Source organism: Polypterus senegalus, chromosome 17 (assembly GCF_016835505.1).
Source record: "Polypterus senegalus isolate Bchr_013 chromosome 17, ASM1683550v1, whole genome shotgun sequence".
NCBI lineage: Eukaryota > Metazoa > Chordata > Cladistia > Polypteriformes > Polypteridae > Polypterus > Polypterus senegalus.
In genome coordinates this window covers 81466779-81482307 of record NC_053170.1, presented here as the reverse complement: position 1 = coordinate 81482307, position 15529 = coordinate 81466779, and the positions used below count along the sequence as shown (strand labels likewise).

The following is a 15529-nucleotide window of genomic DNA, read 5'->3' as shown; positions in this document are numbered from 1 at the left end:
CATTTAGCAAGACACACTCTTGAACCCATACCCACAACATGCAAGCTGAGCTTGTCTACCATTGGTTTATGCAGTGAATTCAGTTATTTCAAGTACTGCATTTACAGATTTGCTTGGGAAGTTTAATTCCTACATTGACTAGTCTTGCTAAAAGAAAACAGTAGCTCAGTAGAGATTTGTTTGGGCTACTTAGATTTAAAGGGGTAGTACATTAAACTGCCAGGATACCCTCTGGCTCTTCCTGTAACCAAAAAATGGAATGAGCAGGTTTCAGAATGCTGGTATCAAATGTCACGACATTTATGAGTATACCAGAAAATAAGTGAACTAGCATATTTCCATAATCCTTCTGCAGTTAACCACAAGTACTTCAGGCAAAAATCTGAATCTACATAAAGTTAGGCCCCTTTAAAGGGCTAAATGAAAACAGTAACCAGTCATCACTCCTTAACAACGGACTTACAAATTCAAAAGAGGGAAAAGTTTAAAGCTTTTTATCCAACAAATTCCTGCTTTTAATTGGACTCAACAAACAGGGTGTTACTTGCAGCTTTTACCCTTAGATAGATAGATAAAATCATGGTAATCCAAAATTTCTAACGTTTTGTTCACTTTTTACAGGAATTTAACATAAACTTTATACCGAGGGATGAATTAATTTTCGTAAATACGCTTGCTCTATATTAATTCTGCCCCTTTTTAAAATGGATTGGTTATTTAGGTAATTGCTTGCTAATGTGCTCACGGATGGACGAGACAGTTATGCAGCGGCAACTCATTAGTACGTATTTCATTTTTACCTTTGTCTGCGTGGCTCGTTTTTAAAAGAATTGTCAAGGTTTCACAATGGAAAAATTATGGTTTTTGATTTGAGCTGGCAAGGATGAGGGTTTTTTTTTTTTTCTTTTTTAAAGAAGCACACTGTTTCTTTCTGTACGTATTTTCATTAGCAGCTAAAAAGATCAATACTAGATGATCTCTTATAATAATCAGATACAATATCCTGGAGTAGGTCCCCTACACTTCCAGAAAAACCCCATCCTCATACACCGAAGCGAAGCCACTTGAATGATAACAGCAAACAATTCTGAGCTCTGGAAACGTGACTCCTACCTGCACAGGGTTGTTAACTATAAAACACACACTCTGTGTCCGTACTACCTTCTCCCTCATTTATTAAATGTGATGATAAGAAAATAACAACCCCAACTACCTCTGCTGCTCTTCTGGCCAGCTCTCCGCTCTCAACTCAGAACCGCTAAACTTGCGCTTAATGGGGAGCGCGCACGAACGGGACACACTCCTTTCCAGGGCGAAAGCTCCGCCCACGGGACAGATTATTTGAAGGTACACACCGCTGCACGGCGCAGGTTAGAAAAAATGACGTCACAGAGAGCGCGGTCATTTTCACAGATTGAACGCTGATGTCAGAAGCTCCTATGTAGTGCGAAACCAATTACATCTAGTTTTCCAATCGTATTTTGCATTAAAATTGTACAGCAGCAGCGAGACAGAATTATCAATGTTATCGCTCTTGAGAGCTGACTTCTTAGGGATTAAGTCTAAACTCTAAAAGCAGCCGCTCTCAAATAAGTGGGAGGGGCCACCTGCACACTTTGAGCCACTTAGCAAAAAGAGTTCTTTAGACAGGCATGAACAACATCCAATCAGTGTTTACTTAGAGTGGACGGGAACTCTCAAATCCAATCGTGGTCTAAACACTGATTTCTCATTTAGAAGAATTACTTGTGCATGCGAGTGGCATCGTTCTCATGCAAGCTGTAGGAAAGGTTTGCTTTCTGGAAAGAAAATCAGGCACATTTTAGGCACAAGCCCAGGTCTGACCTCAGTCTATCGCAATGCCCTTTCATACACATACCTTCTTATTCCATTACTGGATACTGTAGAGGGATGGATTGGAACAACAGTGCTGTAACAAGCTCAGCAGGGGTGGACTTGTTGGGGGTGGTTGAACCATTGTTGAGGCCCCACCTAGCTGTTCTGAGGGTACCATCGAAAAACTTAGTATGCAGTGTCAAAGCTTAGTACTGTAGTTGTTTAAACTTGAACTGGCACTAAATAAGAATGACGAGTAGTGTGAGGACAGCAAGAGTGTGCAATAGGCTTATGGATAGCCAGAAAAAGACACAGAAACAGCACCTGAGATTAAGAGTGGCATACACTATATTTTCAGTGGCATGCAAAAGTTTGGGCACCTTTGCTTAAAATGACTGTTACTGTGAATAGTTAAGTTAGAAGAAGATAAACTGATCACCAAAAGGCATAAAGTTAAAGATGACACATTTCTTTTCAGAATTTTTTTGCAAGATTAGTGTATTGTTTTTGTTTTGAACAATTGTACAGTGGACAAAAGAGAAAGAGCACCATGAAAATGTTTGGGCACCCCAAGATATTTGAGATCTCAGGAATTTTTTTCTCAAGGTGGTCTCAGACCTTAATTAGCTCATTACAGCTATGGCTTATTCACAGTCATTGTTAGGAAACCCCAGGTGATGCAAACTGCAAAGCTGTATAAATTCTCTGACTCCTCAAACCTTGTCCCCACAATTAGCAGCCATGGGCTCTAAGCAGCTGCCTAGAGCTCTGAAAAATAAAGTAATTAAAGCTCATAAAGCAGGAGAAGGCTATAAGAAGATAGGAAAGTGTTTTTAGGTAGCTGTTTCCTTAGTTTGTAATGTTATTAAGAAATGGCAAATAAAACCATTATTTGATGGCAAAAGACTTTCTGGGAGATTTAGAAGACTCTGCAGTGCTGTTCTACTGTGCAGCGACACCTGAACAAATATGATTTTCAGGGTAGAGTCAGCAGAAAAAAACCTTTCCTGCATTCTAGCTCCAAAATTCAGCACTCGAAGTTTGCATATGAACGCCTAAACAAGCCTGATGCATTTTGGAAATAAGTCCTGTGGACTGATGAATTCAAAATAGAATTTTTTGCCCACAATGTGCAAAGGTATGTTTGGAGAAAAAAATGATGCTGAATTCTCGGAAAAGAACACGTCTTCAACTGCTAAGCATGGGGGTGGATTGATCACGCTTTGGGTTTGTGTTGCAGCCAGCGGCGCAGGGAACATGTCATGGTAGAGGGAAGAATGGATTCAAATAAATACTGGCAAATTCTGGAAGCAAACATCACACCATCTGTAGAAAAAGTCAAAGTTAAAATGAGGATGGCTCCTACAACAAGATAATGATCTGAAACCTACAATAGAATACCTCAAGAGGTGCAAGCTGACGGTTTTGCCATGGCCCTCACAGTCTCCTGACCTAAGAATCACTGAAAACCTGTGGATAGATCTCAAAAGAGCAGGACATGCAAGACAGCCCAAGAATCTTGCAGAATTTGACGTCTTTTGCAAGAACGAATGGGTGACAATACCCTGAAAGTAAGAAATGAAAGACTCTTAGCTGGCTACAAAAAGCGGTTACAAGCTGTGATACTTGTCAAAGGCAGGAGGGCTTACTAAATACTGACCATGTCAGGTGCCCAAACTTTTCTTCAGGCCCTTTTCATTTTTTTGGTGTTTTGTACCTTTGAATGATGGTAATAAAAATGTAATCTTGCTTAAAATATTAAAGAATTGTGCCCTGTTTATCTTTATGTCTTTTGGTGATCAGTTCATCTTCTGCTCATTTAACTATTCACAGTAACGGGCATTTTAAGCAAGTGTGCCCAAACTTTTGCATGCCATTAAAAAATGTGCACTAATTATTAAGAACACCTGCACCCTGCTTGTCAATGCAATTATCTAATCATCTGGCAGCAGCACAAAATCATGCAGATACAGGTCAGGAGCTTCAATAAATTCTCATAGCAAACACCAGAATGGAGAAAAAATTTAATTTTAGTGATTTCAGCTGTGGCATGATTGTTAGTGGCATACAGGTTGGATTGATTATTTCTATTACTACTGATCTCCCCGGATTGTCACCCACAACAGTCTTTAGAATTTATACTCAGAATGGTACAAAAAACAGAAAGGCTCAGAACCACTTTGTACAACTGTGGTGATCAGAAGAGCATCTCAGAGTGCAACTATGAAACCTTGAGGCAGATGGGCTACAACTGCAGAAGAACATGTTGGGTTCCACTCCTATCAGACAAGAACAGATGCAGGATGCAGACGCCTCAGTGTCACCAAAAGTGGAGAGCTAAAGACTTGAAAAATGTAGCCTGGTCTGATGAATCTCGATTTCCGATGAGACACACAGGTGGTAGGGTCAGAACTTGGTACCAGCAGTATGAATCCATACAACCAACCCACCTTGTGTGCAGTCCTGGCTGGTGGTGGTGTAAGGGTGTGGAGAATATTGTCTAGGCACACTTTAGTCTGTTATTATCCATCCAACCATTTTCTAACCCGCTGAATCCGAATACAGGGTCACGGGGGTCTGCTGGAGCCAATCCCAGCTGACACAGGGCACAAGGCAGGAACCAATCCTGGGCAGGGTGCCAGCCCACCGCAGTCTGTTATTACCAATCAGTTATTACATGACTGTCACATCTGAGTATTGTTGCTGTCCATGTGCATCCGTTCATGGCCACAATTTGCCCATCTTCTAATGACTAGTTCCAGCCTGATGATGTACCGTGTCACAAAGCAGATGTCACTTCAAATTGGTTTAATAAACATGACAATGAGTTCAGTGCTCTTCAGTGGCCTTCCCAGTTACCGTATCCAAATCCAATGAAACATCTTTAGGTTGAGGTAGAACGGGAGATCTGCAGCATGAATGTGTAGCTGACAAATCTGCAGAAATTGTGTGATGCGATCATATCAACATGGACCAGAATCTCAAAGAAATTTTTCCAACATGTCATGGAATCTATCCCATGAAGAGAGCAAAAGGAGGCACTACATAGTATTACAATAATTTGCTCAGTGAGTGTATATTCACATTTATTTTTAGAGAGGTAGAGAGAGAGAGAATGTGTAATGTCATAGCTTAAAATTATACTTGATAGCCATCAGAGCACAGTATGCCATTTCAAATATTATTAACAAATAGGGTCTGATTTTCCAACTCTCTGTTGTGAGGGAGAGAGAAGGAGGGGAAGTATTTAAAGATATTATTATGGCACCATATTATTTTCACAATATAAGGTATTTTCAGCTATTAAGGTAAAACAAAGAAAACAATGAAAACAAGAAATAAGTTTAAACATTAAATGAATATAAAATTTCATCAGCAGGTTTAGTTTTTCATCGATTTGCAGACTTTAGTCTCAGTTTTTTTAAGATACCAAGAAATGTCATCTGATGTTCAGTAGAGATACAGCCAACTCAACCACTGCATGATGCTTGTATTGTCTTATACCAAATGATCTTTCCAAACCAAAGGTGATTTGTCAACAACAGTATTCTGCTGAGGTATGTAAAGTGTAGGGAATCTCTTTATATAGTAACAAAATGCAAACAACTGAGAAGTAAAGTGAAATGTTTTTCACTCATCATCTGTGGTCCATAAGGTGTTTCAAATAAAGATTTTTTTGACCAGTACATTTCAACTACAGGCTTTTGACTTAATAAGTGCAAAGAAAGCCATGACTGACATCAGACCACATGTGCACCCTGGAATTTAGTTTCAGTGTGTTCTATTGTGCACGTCTATTGGGCTCAGTTAGAATTACATGTAACATGCCATCATTTATTAACAGACTGATATTCTGTTATGGATCCCCTGTATCTTATACATCTCTGCGGCACCCTAAAAATCAGTGAACAGCTTCTTAGAAAGTCGTCCACATTGTTATGATGCGATGCACATTCAGAAGTGGCATTGTAGTTTACATATGCTGTTGATGTCCATTTTTGATGTACTTTTGATGTAATTACTGCGTGATTAATCACTTTCTTCATCATGCCTTTATGCTCTGACAGCCTGTATGCTGCTCACCCTGGTGCTGCAAATGCTGTTTTAATACCCAACCTCCATTACTGCCTGCAGTTCACTGCAGACGCTTAAACATGGGGATGACAGTTTGTGTTTGACTAACAGTTATCTCAATGATAACGGTAAAGGGGTTAAAGAGGGTTAATGTTTCTTTGAAAAATAAAGAACACATATTTTTCATACATCTTGATTAATTTCAGGTCTCCGGTAGCCCATGGGGTTTTGGGCTACAGCCCAGGTTACCCTGTACAGAAATCCATCTGTGCTGTTTAATGTTAGGATGTGAGAGGAAACAAGAATACTGGGATAAGAAAATATGTGAACTTAGAAAGAATACATAAACTCCACACAGGCAGTAAGATGAAAGTAGGATTTGTAAGTCAGTTTTAAGCACTATGCCATTACTACTTTGTTTAGCAAAACAGAAATAAAACAAAGAAATACATGCATGAAACTGTTGTATTAGTATTACGTCTGATACTTCACTGACAATTACATATGCTGTATTCTCTTTTTGTAAAAGGAAAATTTACTCTAGCCACAGTTGGCTTTTGCCATGCACCCATTGCTGCCATAGTAGACTCCAGTGCATGAAAACATGAATTGTTTAAAGTAGTTTTGCTAAATAGTAGATGAGCAAAAGGAAAAGAATACTAAATGTAGACGAGAAAAGGTGAATGTTAAAAAACAGAGGCACACAGAGCCCAGTCAATGAAGGTAAGCTTTGTATTCTGCTCCCTAAATGACTGATATGGAGGGTAGGCTTATGCATTTTTATCTGGGACTTTAAACACTAGGCTATTGGTCTGATCTTGACCAATGCCACATTGTGTCGGTTAAGAATAAATCATGTATGAGAATACAATTATAGTATAGCTCTGGCTTGGTAAAACATCTGGGTATGGTGTTCATTATAAAGAAGCTGAATCAACTCTTTTTCTGAACCCACTTTAACCATTATACAGTTGTGGAGAGCAAAAGCCTGGCCGAGCGGTACTGGGTGTAAGACTGTAGCCAAATTGGGATTTGAATCAATCATAAGGCCCAAAACTACACTCACAGATCTTAAGAGGTGTGAAACAGCAGTACTAACTACCATGCTGCCCATATAGTAAACTTTTCTGTGAAATAAACTGTATTTTTTGTTTCTTTAAACATGTATTATGTACTCCATGACCCTATAATGAGAAAACTTTTAGAAAATGAATGGATCAATCAGTGTATTGCATTATGTTGCCTAATCCATAGTATGTCAGTCATTCTCCAAACTGCTATATCCTAACACGGGGTCACGGGGATCTGCTGGAGCCCCAAACAAACAAACCCTGGGCAGGGCACCAGTCCACCGCAGGGCACACACACACACCAAGGACAATTTAGGATCGTCAATGCACCTGACCTGCATGTCTTTGGACTGTGGGAGGAAACCGGAGTACCCGGAGGAAACTCACACAAACATGGGGAGAACATGCAAATTCCATGCAGGGAGGACCCGTGAAGTGAACCTGGGTCTCCTAACTGCGAGGCAGCTTTGCTACCACTGCGCCACCGTGCCACCCTCCGTGTAATGTATTGCTAATATTTAGTTTAAAGTTAAGTACATGCTTAGAATATTATATGAAATGTCCATTTCCACTAAACATCTGTTCCTGTTGGATTCCCAATTCCCAATGCCACAGAAGTTGAAGGGAAGAGCTTAACATTATGCTGTTCTGTGGGTGGGTTTATGTTTGCATCCTAGCTGTGAACATACAGAGCTACAGCATGCAAAGCACAGAAGACTTTAAAATCTTAAAAAATTTAATAAAATGAAAATGTGTATTTTAATGAAAGTGAAATATATACAGTTATGGGCAAAAGTAGGTTTACAGTTGTGAGTACACAAAACTATTTTTATTCTTGTAGTATTATTAATTTATTAATTGTTGTATTATTTATTTGCATTATCTGTCTTTTTGTTTTCTTCTTCTTATTATTATTGTTATTAGCAAGTAGACTACATGAATGTGTAAATAATGAAGGCTGGCAATTTAAACACTTATGAGATTATATCTAAGTGCACTGTGCCATTGTGACATTATTTTGAGTTACTAAAATTAATGAAGTTATTGGGTTAATAAAGCTACTGCAATAAACATAACCTGCATGTCTTTTTCCATATGTACTGTAATCCCACTTTGCCCACCCCTGTATATACATATAATTACATGTTTCAGACATCAGAAAACCATCTTCTTCTTCTTCTTTCGGCTGCCCCCTTTAGGGGTTGCCATAGCAGATCATCCATCCATCCATCCATCCATCCATCCATCCATTATCCAACCCGCTATATCCTAACTACAGGGTCACGGGGGTCTGCTGGAGCCAATCCCAGCCAACACAGGGCACAAGGCAGGAAACAAACCCCAGGCAGGGTGCCAGCAGGGCACGAACACACACATCCACAAACCAAGCACACACTAGAAACAATTTAGGATCGCCAATGCACCTGCATGTCTTTGGACTGTGGGAGGAAACCGGAGTACTCGGAGGAAACCCACACGGGGAGAACATGCAAATTCCATGCAGGGAGAACACGGGAAGTGAGGCAGCAGCACTACCCACTGTGGCCCGTGCTGCCCCATAGCAGATCATCCAAAATGTTTGTCCACATATTGATTTGGCAGAATTTTACTCCGGATGCCCTTCCTGATGTAACCCTTCTCATTTATCCAGACCAAATGAAAATACTAGAAACAACATGACATCAACTTTAATAACTTGTATGATGCTCATTGTGAACATTGTGACCTGGCATATCTACTCTACAAAAAAAAAAAAAAAACAAAACAAAAACAAGACTACCAGCTTCATATAAACTTAACTATAAAAATGTTAATAAGAGATTATAACCATGTGAGATGATTGCACTTTCCAAAGTTTACACATATAAATGACCACTTGAACTTTGAATAAAATCAGAAGTGCTTTATCTATCCACTGCTTACATTTTCAGATTCAACACCACAGGAATAACGCAAAGGAGGGCTTTTGATACAGTACCCCTGGATTTGATCTCTGGCTAGAATACCCTGTGTATGGAGACGGTGTATCCCTGCTGTTGGGGCTGATGTTCATAGAATAGGCTACAGCTTTCTACAACCATGTATTGGAAAAGGCAGCTTTGGAAGGATGAAAAACTTTGGTAAGATTTATCAGTTTCCTTGTTTTGAAAAGGTTGTCGTCCTTCTTGCAAAGGATTGAGTATATTATCTTATAAGAACCCTCATAGGAACCAGCCTATGAAATGAGTGCTGTCGAGAGCCTTTTAAGCCAGTGGATTGCTAAAGATAAGGGGACTCAGTGCTCACGGATGAGCTGATGCACGTTGAAAGAACTCTTGCAACTTGATCATGAGAAAGGCACTTTATAAATCAAATATATTATATTTATTATTATTAACTCTTAAAAATTGATGTGTTTCTCCTAGGTGAATGGCTGAGTTGCCTATTTGGGATTGAGCATTTTGTCCCATGGGTGCCTAAAAGACAGAGGCAATGGTTGAGAGAGACAGGTGTTCAATCCATATCAGTCCAATGACCTCTCGGCAAAGTCTTGAATACAGATGGATTCCCAGCACCATAAAGAGCTTGAATTGTGACAAATAACCTGTATCTGAGCCAAAAACAATTTGTCACTTTAAACTGCGGTGCAGTTTTACTGGTGTTAAAGGTGAAAGGGCTATGAAAGGCTGGACCATATCCCCCTGTTGATGTAAGGCTGAAGGAAGGAAGGAAGTATCACGTCACCAGGTTCTAAAGGTCACATTTGCAAAGTGGCAGATACCTCTTCCTCCTATTCCAGAGTGCTCTGCATGTGTAGGAAACATAAATATGTATACTAGTAATGGGATTGCTGAGCACTCCTTCTCTGCCGGCTATGAAACACTGAAGCTATTGTTTCTTGCCCTAATGTCTACCGACATGCCCCAAAAACGTTTCCCTGAACACTGACACAACCATCTGCAAAAGCCACCAGTTTTTTGCTACATGTGAGGGGTGGTCTTGAGTGTATCATGCTTTTTTCTTCACTGTAGAAACTTTCACTCATTCCTGTGTCACCTACTTAGGTTTGTTTGGGTCCATATGGCACTGCCAAAGACACACATTTTTTTTTTCTGTGAAAATCTTACGCACAGTTTTACATGCACACGCATACGAAGAACACTATATTTTGAGGACATTATTACTTCAGGTCATTATCAGTATGCAAAGCAGAGCACATTGAGAGCACCCAGTGCTTAAATATAGCCCCTTAATATCTAGCCAAGAGATGAAGTGAAGCAATACATGCTAATCTGGATACTCACCCACAGGGGTCTCGGTGCTGAGGACCTGTGTCTTTGACTCTGGATGGACTTGCTGGATGTTCCCTTCTGTATGGTTACTGTTCTCTGTTGTTCTGGTTGATGCAGAGGTTTCTGTGGGTCTGCTCACAGATATTTCACTGCTTCGTGGGGCCAAATCACCTGCCGAGGCTGTTGCTGTCAGCTCAACCTTTCTTATGGGAGGTTCTGGGACTCTGTTCACAGGTGGCTCAGTCCGTCTCAGTACAGAGTCACCTGTTTTGCAAGTGCTGATCTCGACCCGCTTCTGCAGCACCTCTGGAGATCTGTGCGTCTGTACCTCTGGCCTCCGAAGCCCAAATCTGGAGATGGATGTTGTGGATGTTTCTACTGGTTTGGTAGAGATATCAATGGAAACCTCTGTCCTTCGAGAGACTGGCTCTGCAAGACGGGGACTGGTCAGCTCTACCCTCTTAAGGCTGCTTTTGGGGGATCTCTGGCTGGACGGTTCAGAAGGTTTGAAGGACAGATCAGAGTTTGGGGATCTTTGCACAGAAGTAGACAGAGCTGAGCGGAAGTTTGGATGGGGCATTCTTCTTGGAGGAGCAGAAGGATGTGTTGATGTGTCAGTCTCCTCCACCTCAAAAGATCTCTTTAGAGCTAGATAAAGTAAGAATAGAAAAAAGTAGTTTGTATCACTTGGACCATGATCAGCTGTTTATCTTCTTTCTCTTGGCAATGGATAAGGGTCAAAAATAAAAAAGATTTCCTGAGACCCATGAGCAATCAAAGCAGGGTTCAAAATTCTTACAGTGAACAGTTTCTGCTTGCAGTGAATGGAGGCCTAAACATCAGCCTTGAAACTGGGAGGCCTTATTGGGGATAAGGCGCGCCTGCTTGTCTTGGCACAAGCCCTCAAATGCTCTTCCAAGACTTAGTAAATGAAAGCCAGACCTCCAAAGTCCCGCCCATGAAAGGCTCCCTGAGCCTCAGAAACTTGACTCTCTTTCTCCCCTGCTCTCTCTCTCTTTCTCTCTTTTTGTCTTACAGCCATCAGACTCTTAACCAACAATCCTAATGCAGTAACACCTGGCTTTCTCTTTGCTAATGCAGCTCTGTCTCCTTCCCCCTTTTAGGGTCCGTAAACGTTCATGTCATATACAGCTCTGCTTAAACAGCTGTTTAGATGTTTTGTCATTTCTATCCCTGTCCTGTTGTTCCATTGGTAATGCTCCCTTATGTCTTCCTATACGTTCTCAGTGCTAATCCTCTCCCAGACAAGGCACTGTATCATTTCATTTTCATCATAGTCACTGCTACTCTTAGAAGTCCTCTTGATTGCCCACTTCAATCACTGTCCTTCCCAGTTCCAATACTATCCTAATTCAATCACTGTCTTACTGCTTGGCAGTCAGCTAGTGTCTATGGCTGTTTTCAAAAGTTCTGCTTCTCATGACTAACCCTGCTTATGGATTTATCTGGCCTTGCTTGTATTGAAATGGCATGTTTTTGTTGCTGTGCTTATCTACATTCACAAGGACATTGCTTATGTCTGACAGGCCTATATCCAATGGCCCTGTGGCAGAGGTTTATGTTGCTGTCATTTAAAAGGCCTGCAACAAAGCTGACCCTGACTGCACTCACACTATTCCTATCAGTCTTGACTATGTTCAGAGGATCTATGTGAGTGTCCATGTCTGACTATTTTCACAGGGCTTGTGTATGACAAACCACTAGGAATATTCTACTAGTAACTAATTGTGGCCAGTGTACTGTTTTATTTTGTGGTCTTCAGCAGGAGTGGCATTGTCATAGAGGATGCTAAATGCCTGAACAAACTGATAAGGACCACTGCATTTAAGGGCTCTCCCTGAATTAAATGGAGGCATTAGCAGAAAAGCTGTAATAAACAATATTTCATTCTATTCTATTCTATTAAAGGACATCATTGTCAATGCTACCCATTCTCTACATAAAGTGTTGTCCAGGAGCACTTTCATTCACTTACTCTTTCCACCATGGTGTGCTAAAAGGTACTACAAGGATCTTTTTGCCTAAAGCCATCAGTCTATGTTATGACTATTCCCATCTTGCCTGTCTTAACTATTGTTAATTACAATAAACATATTGGTATGGCCACAATATTTCTTCATTTTTGTTATATCTTGGTAACACTTTAGTTTAGGTAATGCAAAAATCTATCTATCTATCTATCTATCTATCTATCTATCTATCTATCTATCTATCTATCTATCTGTCTCTCCGTCTGTCTGTCTGTCTGTCGTCCGTCCGTCCGTCCATCCATCCATCCATCTATTTACTTATATGTAACAAGATCTTAAAATACACTTCTTTGGGTCTTCATGATACTTACAAAGCTTCAGTAAAGTGTTTATTTATCTCAGTAATGTGACTTAACAACACAATGTCACTTAAGAGTGGTGAGAGGTGGCTTCACTGAGACACATTTCTCTTGATATTATATATTCAGTATAAGGCCTGTGAATCCTTCATATTTACAAACCATTTTACCAGTATGTCAATACGCCACGCTGCACAGAGATGAATAACCAATCTACTGATGATTTATAAGTGTCATGAAGACCAGAAGAAACCTTTGTTAAGGTTTTGTTACACAAGAGTAAATGTGTAATAGATGCATTTTAGCAATACCTAAACTAACTTTTTATTATATAGTATAGTGCTTAGAGCTTTGGGTCTTGCATATATGCATAATAGCACCTCTTTAATTATTTTGCTCTGTATTTGTTTTCTGTTTTGTATGTTGAGCAAATGAAAATCTTCAGGGTGCAAAATACTATCTATCTATCTATCTATCTATCTATCTATCTATCTATCTATCTATCTATCTATCATATAGTGCTTTTATAACCTATCTATCTATCTATCTATCTATCTATCTATCTATCTATCTATCTATCTATCTATCTATCTATCTATCTATCTATCTATCTATCTATCTATCTATCTATCTATCTATCTATCTATCTACATGAATTCAGATTTTGGTCTGTTTGTCATATTAATTTCCTTCACACTTTACATGCCTAAAAGGATTCATGCAAGTGACTAAACTAGGCCTCTGCTTACAGTGGCTCTCAGAAAGCCTGATCCTGAGTGTATCCAATGGACCTGTGCCAGAAGATAACTCGGTTTACATTCAGTTTGCATTCAGAAAGACTGCACATTTATCTTACCGTGACTCCATTTAGTGAGCCCGTTCCACTGACTAGCCTCACTGTATTCAGAGATTGACTCCACTTAAATTCAATGGCATTATACTTACAAATGGCCATATCAGTTTTCAAAAGACTTGTACCAGCCACTGACACCATCTATATTCAGACTTCCTTTTCTTAAAGCAACATTACCTTTTATTTATGGAGTTTTGTTTGCATTCATATTGGCAGTGCCTGTGTATCATCTGAATTTTAGAATAGCTATTACAAGTTTTCTCATTAGTCATTGCTGATGCTGATCCCTTCTGAGAGTTTGTACCAGCTACTAACTGAGGGTCTGTGACAGCAAATAGCCATCCCCATTGTCAGATTTCTGATCTCTCTTAAAAAATTCCTAGTCTCTGTATTCAAAATGGCAGTGCCAAGGCTCAGAGTACTTACATGGAGTCTTTGGCTTTTAGAAATCCACACTGTATTCAGATTGACTGTATTCTGATTGCATATGCCAGTTTGTATTCAGGGAGTCTTCAACTTTCTGTATTCAGATGTACACTAGAATATACTACTCCTGCCAGAGTTCAGTAAACTATACTAGTACTTGAAAATCTACTCTTTTTGATAACAGAAAGTGATCATCCTTGTATTTAGAATGCCTGTGCCACTAACCGATAGTGTCTGAATTCAAAGAGCTTGCATTGCCACATACTCGTCTCTTGTATTTACATGGAATGCCATCAAGGCTTGCCATAACAGTATTCAGTGGACATATTACAACAACATTACTTGTGCCAGTAACTGAACCTGACAGGATTCCTATTGCATGTGCCAGTGACTGACCTTGTCTAAATACAGGGGACCGTTCCCAGTAACAGACTCTTTCTGTATTCAGATTAACTATACCCAAAGATTGCTCACCCCTGTTTTTATAGGGTCTAAATCTGGTATTATTTGCATTAGATATGCTAGTGACTGACCTTGTCTGAATATAGAAGACCTTTAATAGAAATATACGCTCATTGTCTTCATAATGGCAGTTTTAAAGGCTAATCCTGACTGTATGCAGATGGCCTGAACCTAACTGTATTGGTACTTCCTGTGCCAGTCACAGATCTTATCTGACTTCAGGTGTCATTTTACGGAGCCTGACCCTCCCTGTTTTGGCTATACTGAAGGCTGATCTGTACATATTCAAAAGGACTGAACTGAACTCTGTTCAGAATACATATTGTGCTCTGGATGACTAACTTGACTTGAGTTCAAGGAACTTTGCCAGGCGTTGACTTTTCTTAAATTCATATTGCTCACTTGAAAGACTGATATAGCCTACACTAAGACTGCAAGCACACTTGAGTGACCCCAAGTGTATTCGTGGGACTTCTATCAGCAGTTGCTTCTCCCTTTTTGTAGTATTCTAATGGTTTTACTTTATAACATTGCCTATAACAATGACTGTCCATTCCTTTATTTACTATGCTTGTAGTGGGATATGACTGACTACGCTACTGACCAAACATGATTGTCTTGAAATTGCTTGTGTCAGTGACTATACCTGCCTGAATTCAGGATGATTGAACACAAATGTGTACAACATCAGCATTCAGTAGGGTATATTATAGTCTGTGCCAGCAGCAGAAGCTCACTATATTTGGCTTGCCAATTCCAGTTGTTGATTTTGTTGTCATTCAGGAGTTATTTTTCTAGAGCTGACACTTCTCTTATTCATATTTGCTGTACATAAAGACTGCTCTTATGTGTATTCATATTCAAAAGAGATGAAGATGATCATGTTTAGAATACATTGAGTTTAGGACCACTACACGGTGATTAAACATTTCATTTTGACTAACGAAAGAGTGACCTTGCCAGCCGTCTGACTACATGTGTCCTGTCAGTACCTTGTGTATATTCCGTCAGTGTATACTAGCAATTGTCTCTCCTTTTCATCACTATTTTTGTGTTGCGTATTATTAACTAATTCCTCATGCCAATGACTGACCATGCCTTTATTCGGCAAACTTCTATCAGTGCCTGAATGGTCACCCTATTGATTGAACCTGAATTTATTCATACTGCCCATGCCAGAGACGGA

General features: G+C 39.8%; 1 protein-coding gene across 4 annotated transcripts in view; it reads right to left on the bottom strand.

Annotated features, from left to right (window-relative positions):
- The window catches only part of LOC120517236 (septin-9-like), a 36387-nt gene that overhangs the window by 16284 nt on the left and 4574 nt on the right, over nucleotides 1–15529 (bottom strand). For 3 of the 4 annotated variants that reach the window (XM_039739419.1, XM_039739421.1, XM_039739420.1), the window contains one exon: nucleotides 10265–10900. In XM_039739419.1, the coding sequence (XP_039595353.1) occupies nucleotides 10265–10900 (636 nt within the window). Of the gene's footprint in view, nucleotides 1–1213; nucleotides 1313–10264; nucleotides 10901–15529 lie in introns of those variants that run through there. The other variant, XM_039739423.1, reaches the window with a different exon arrangement.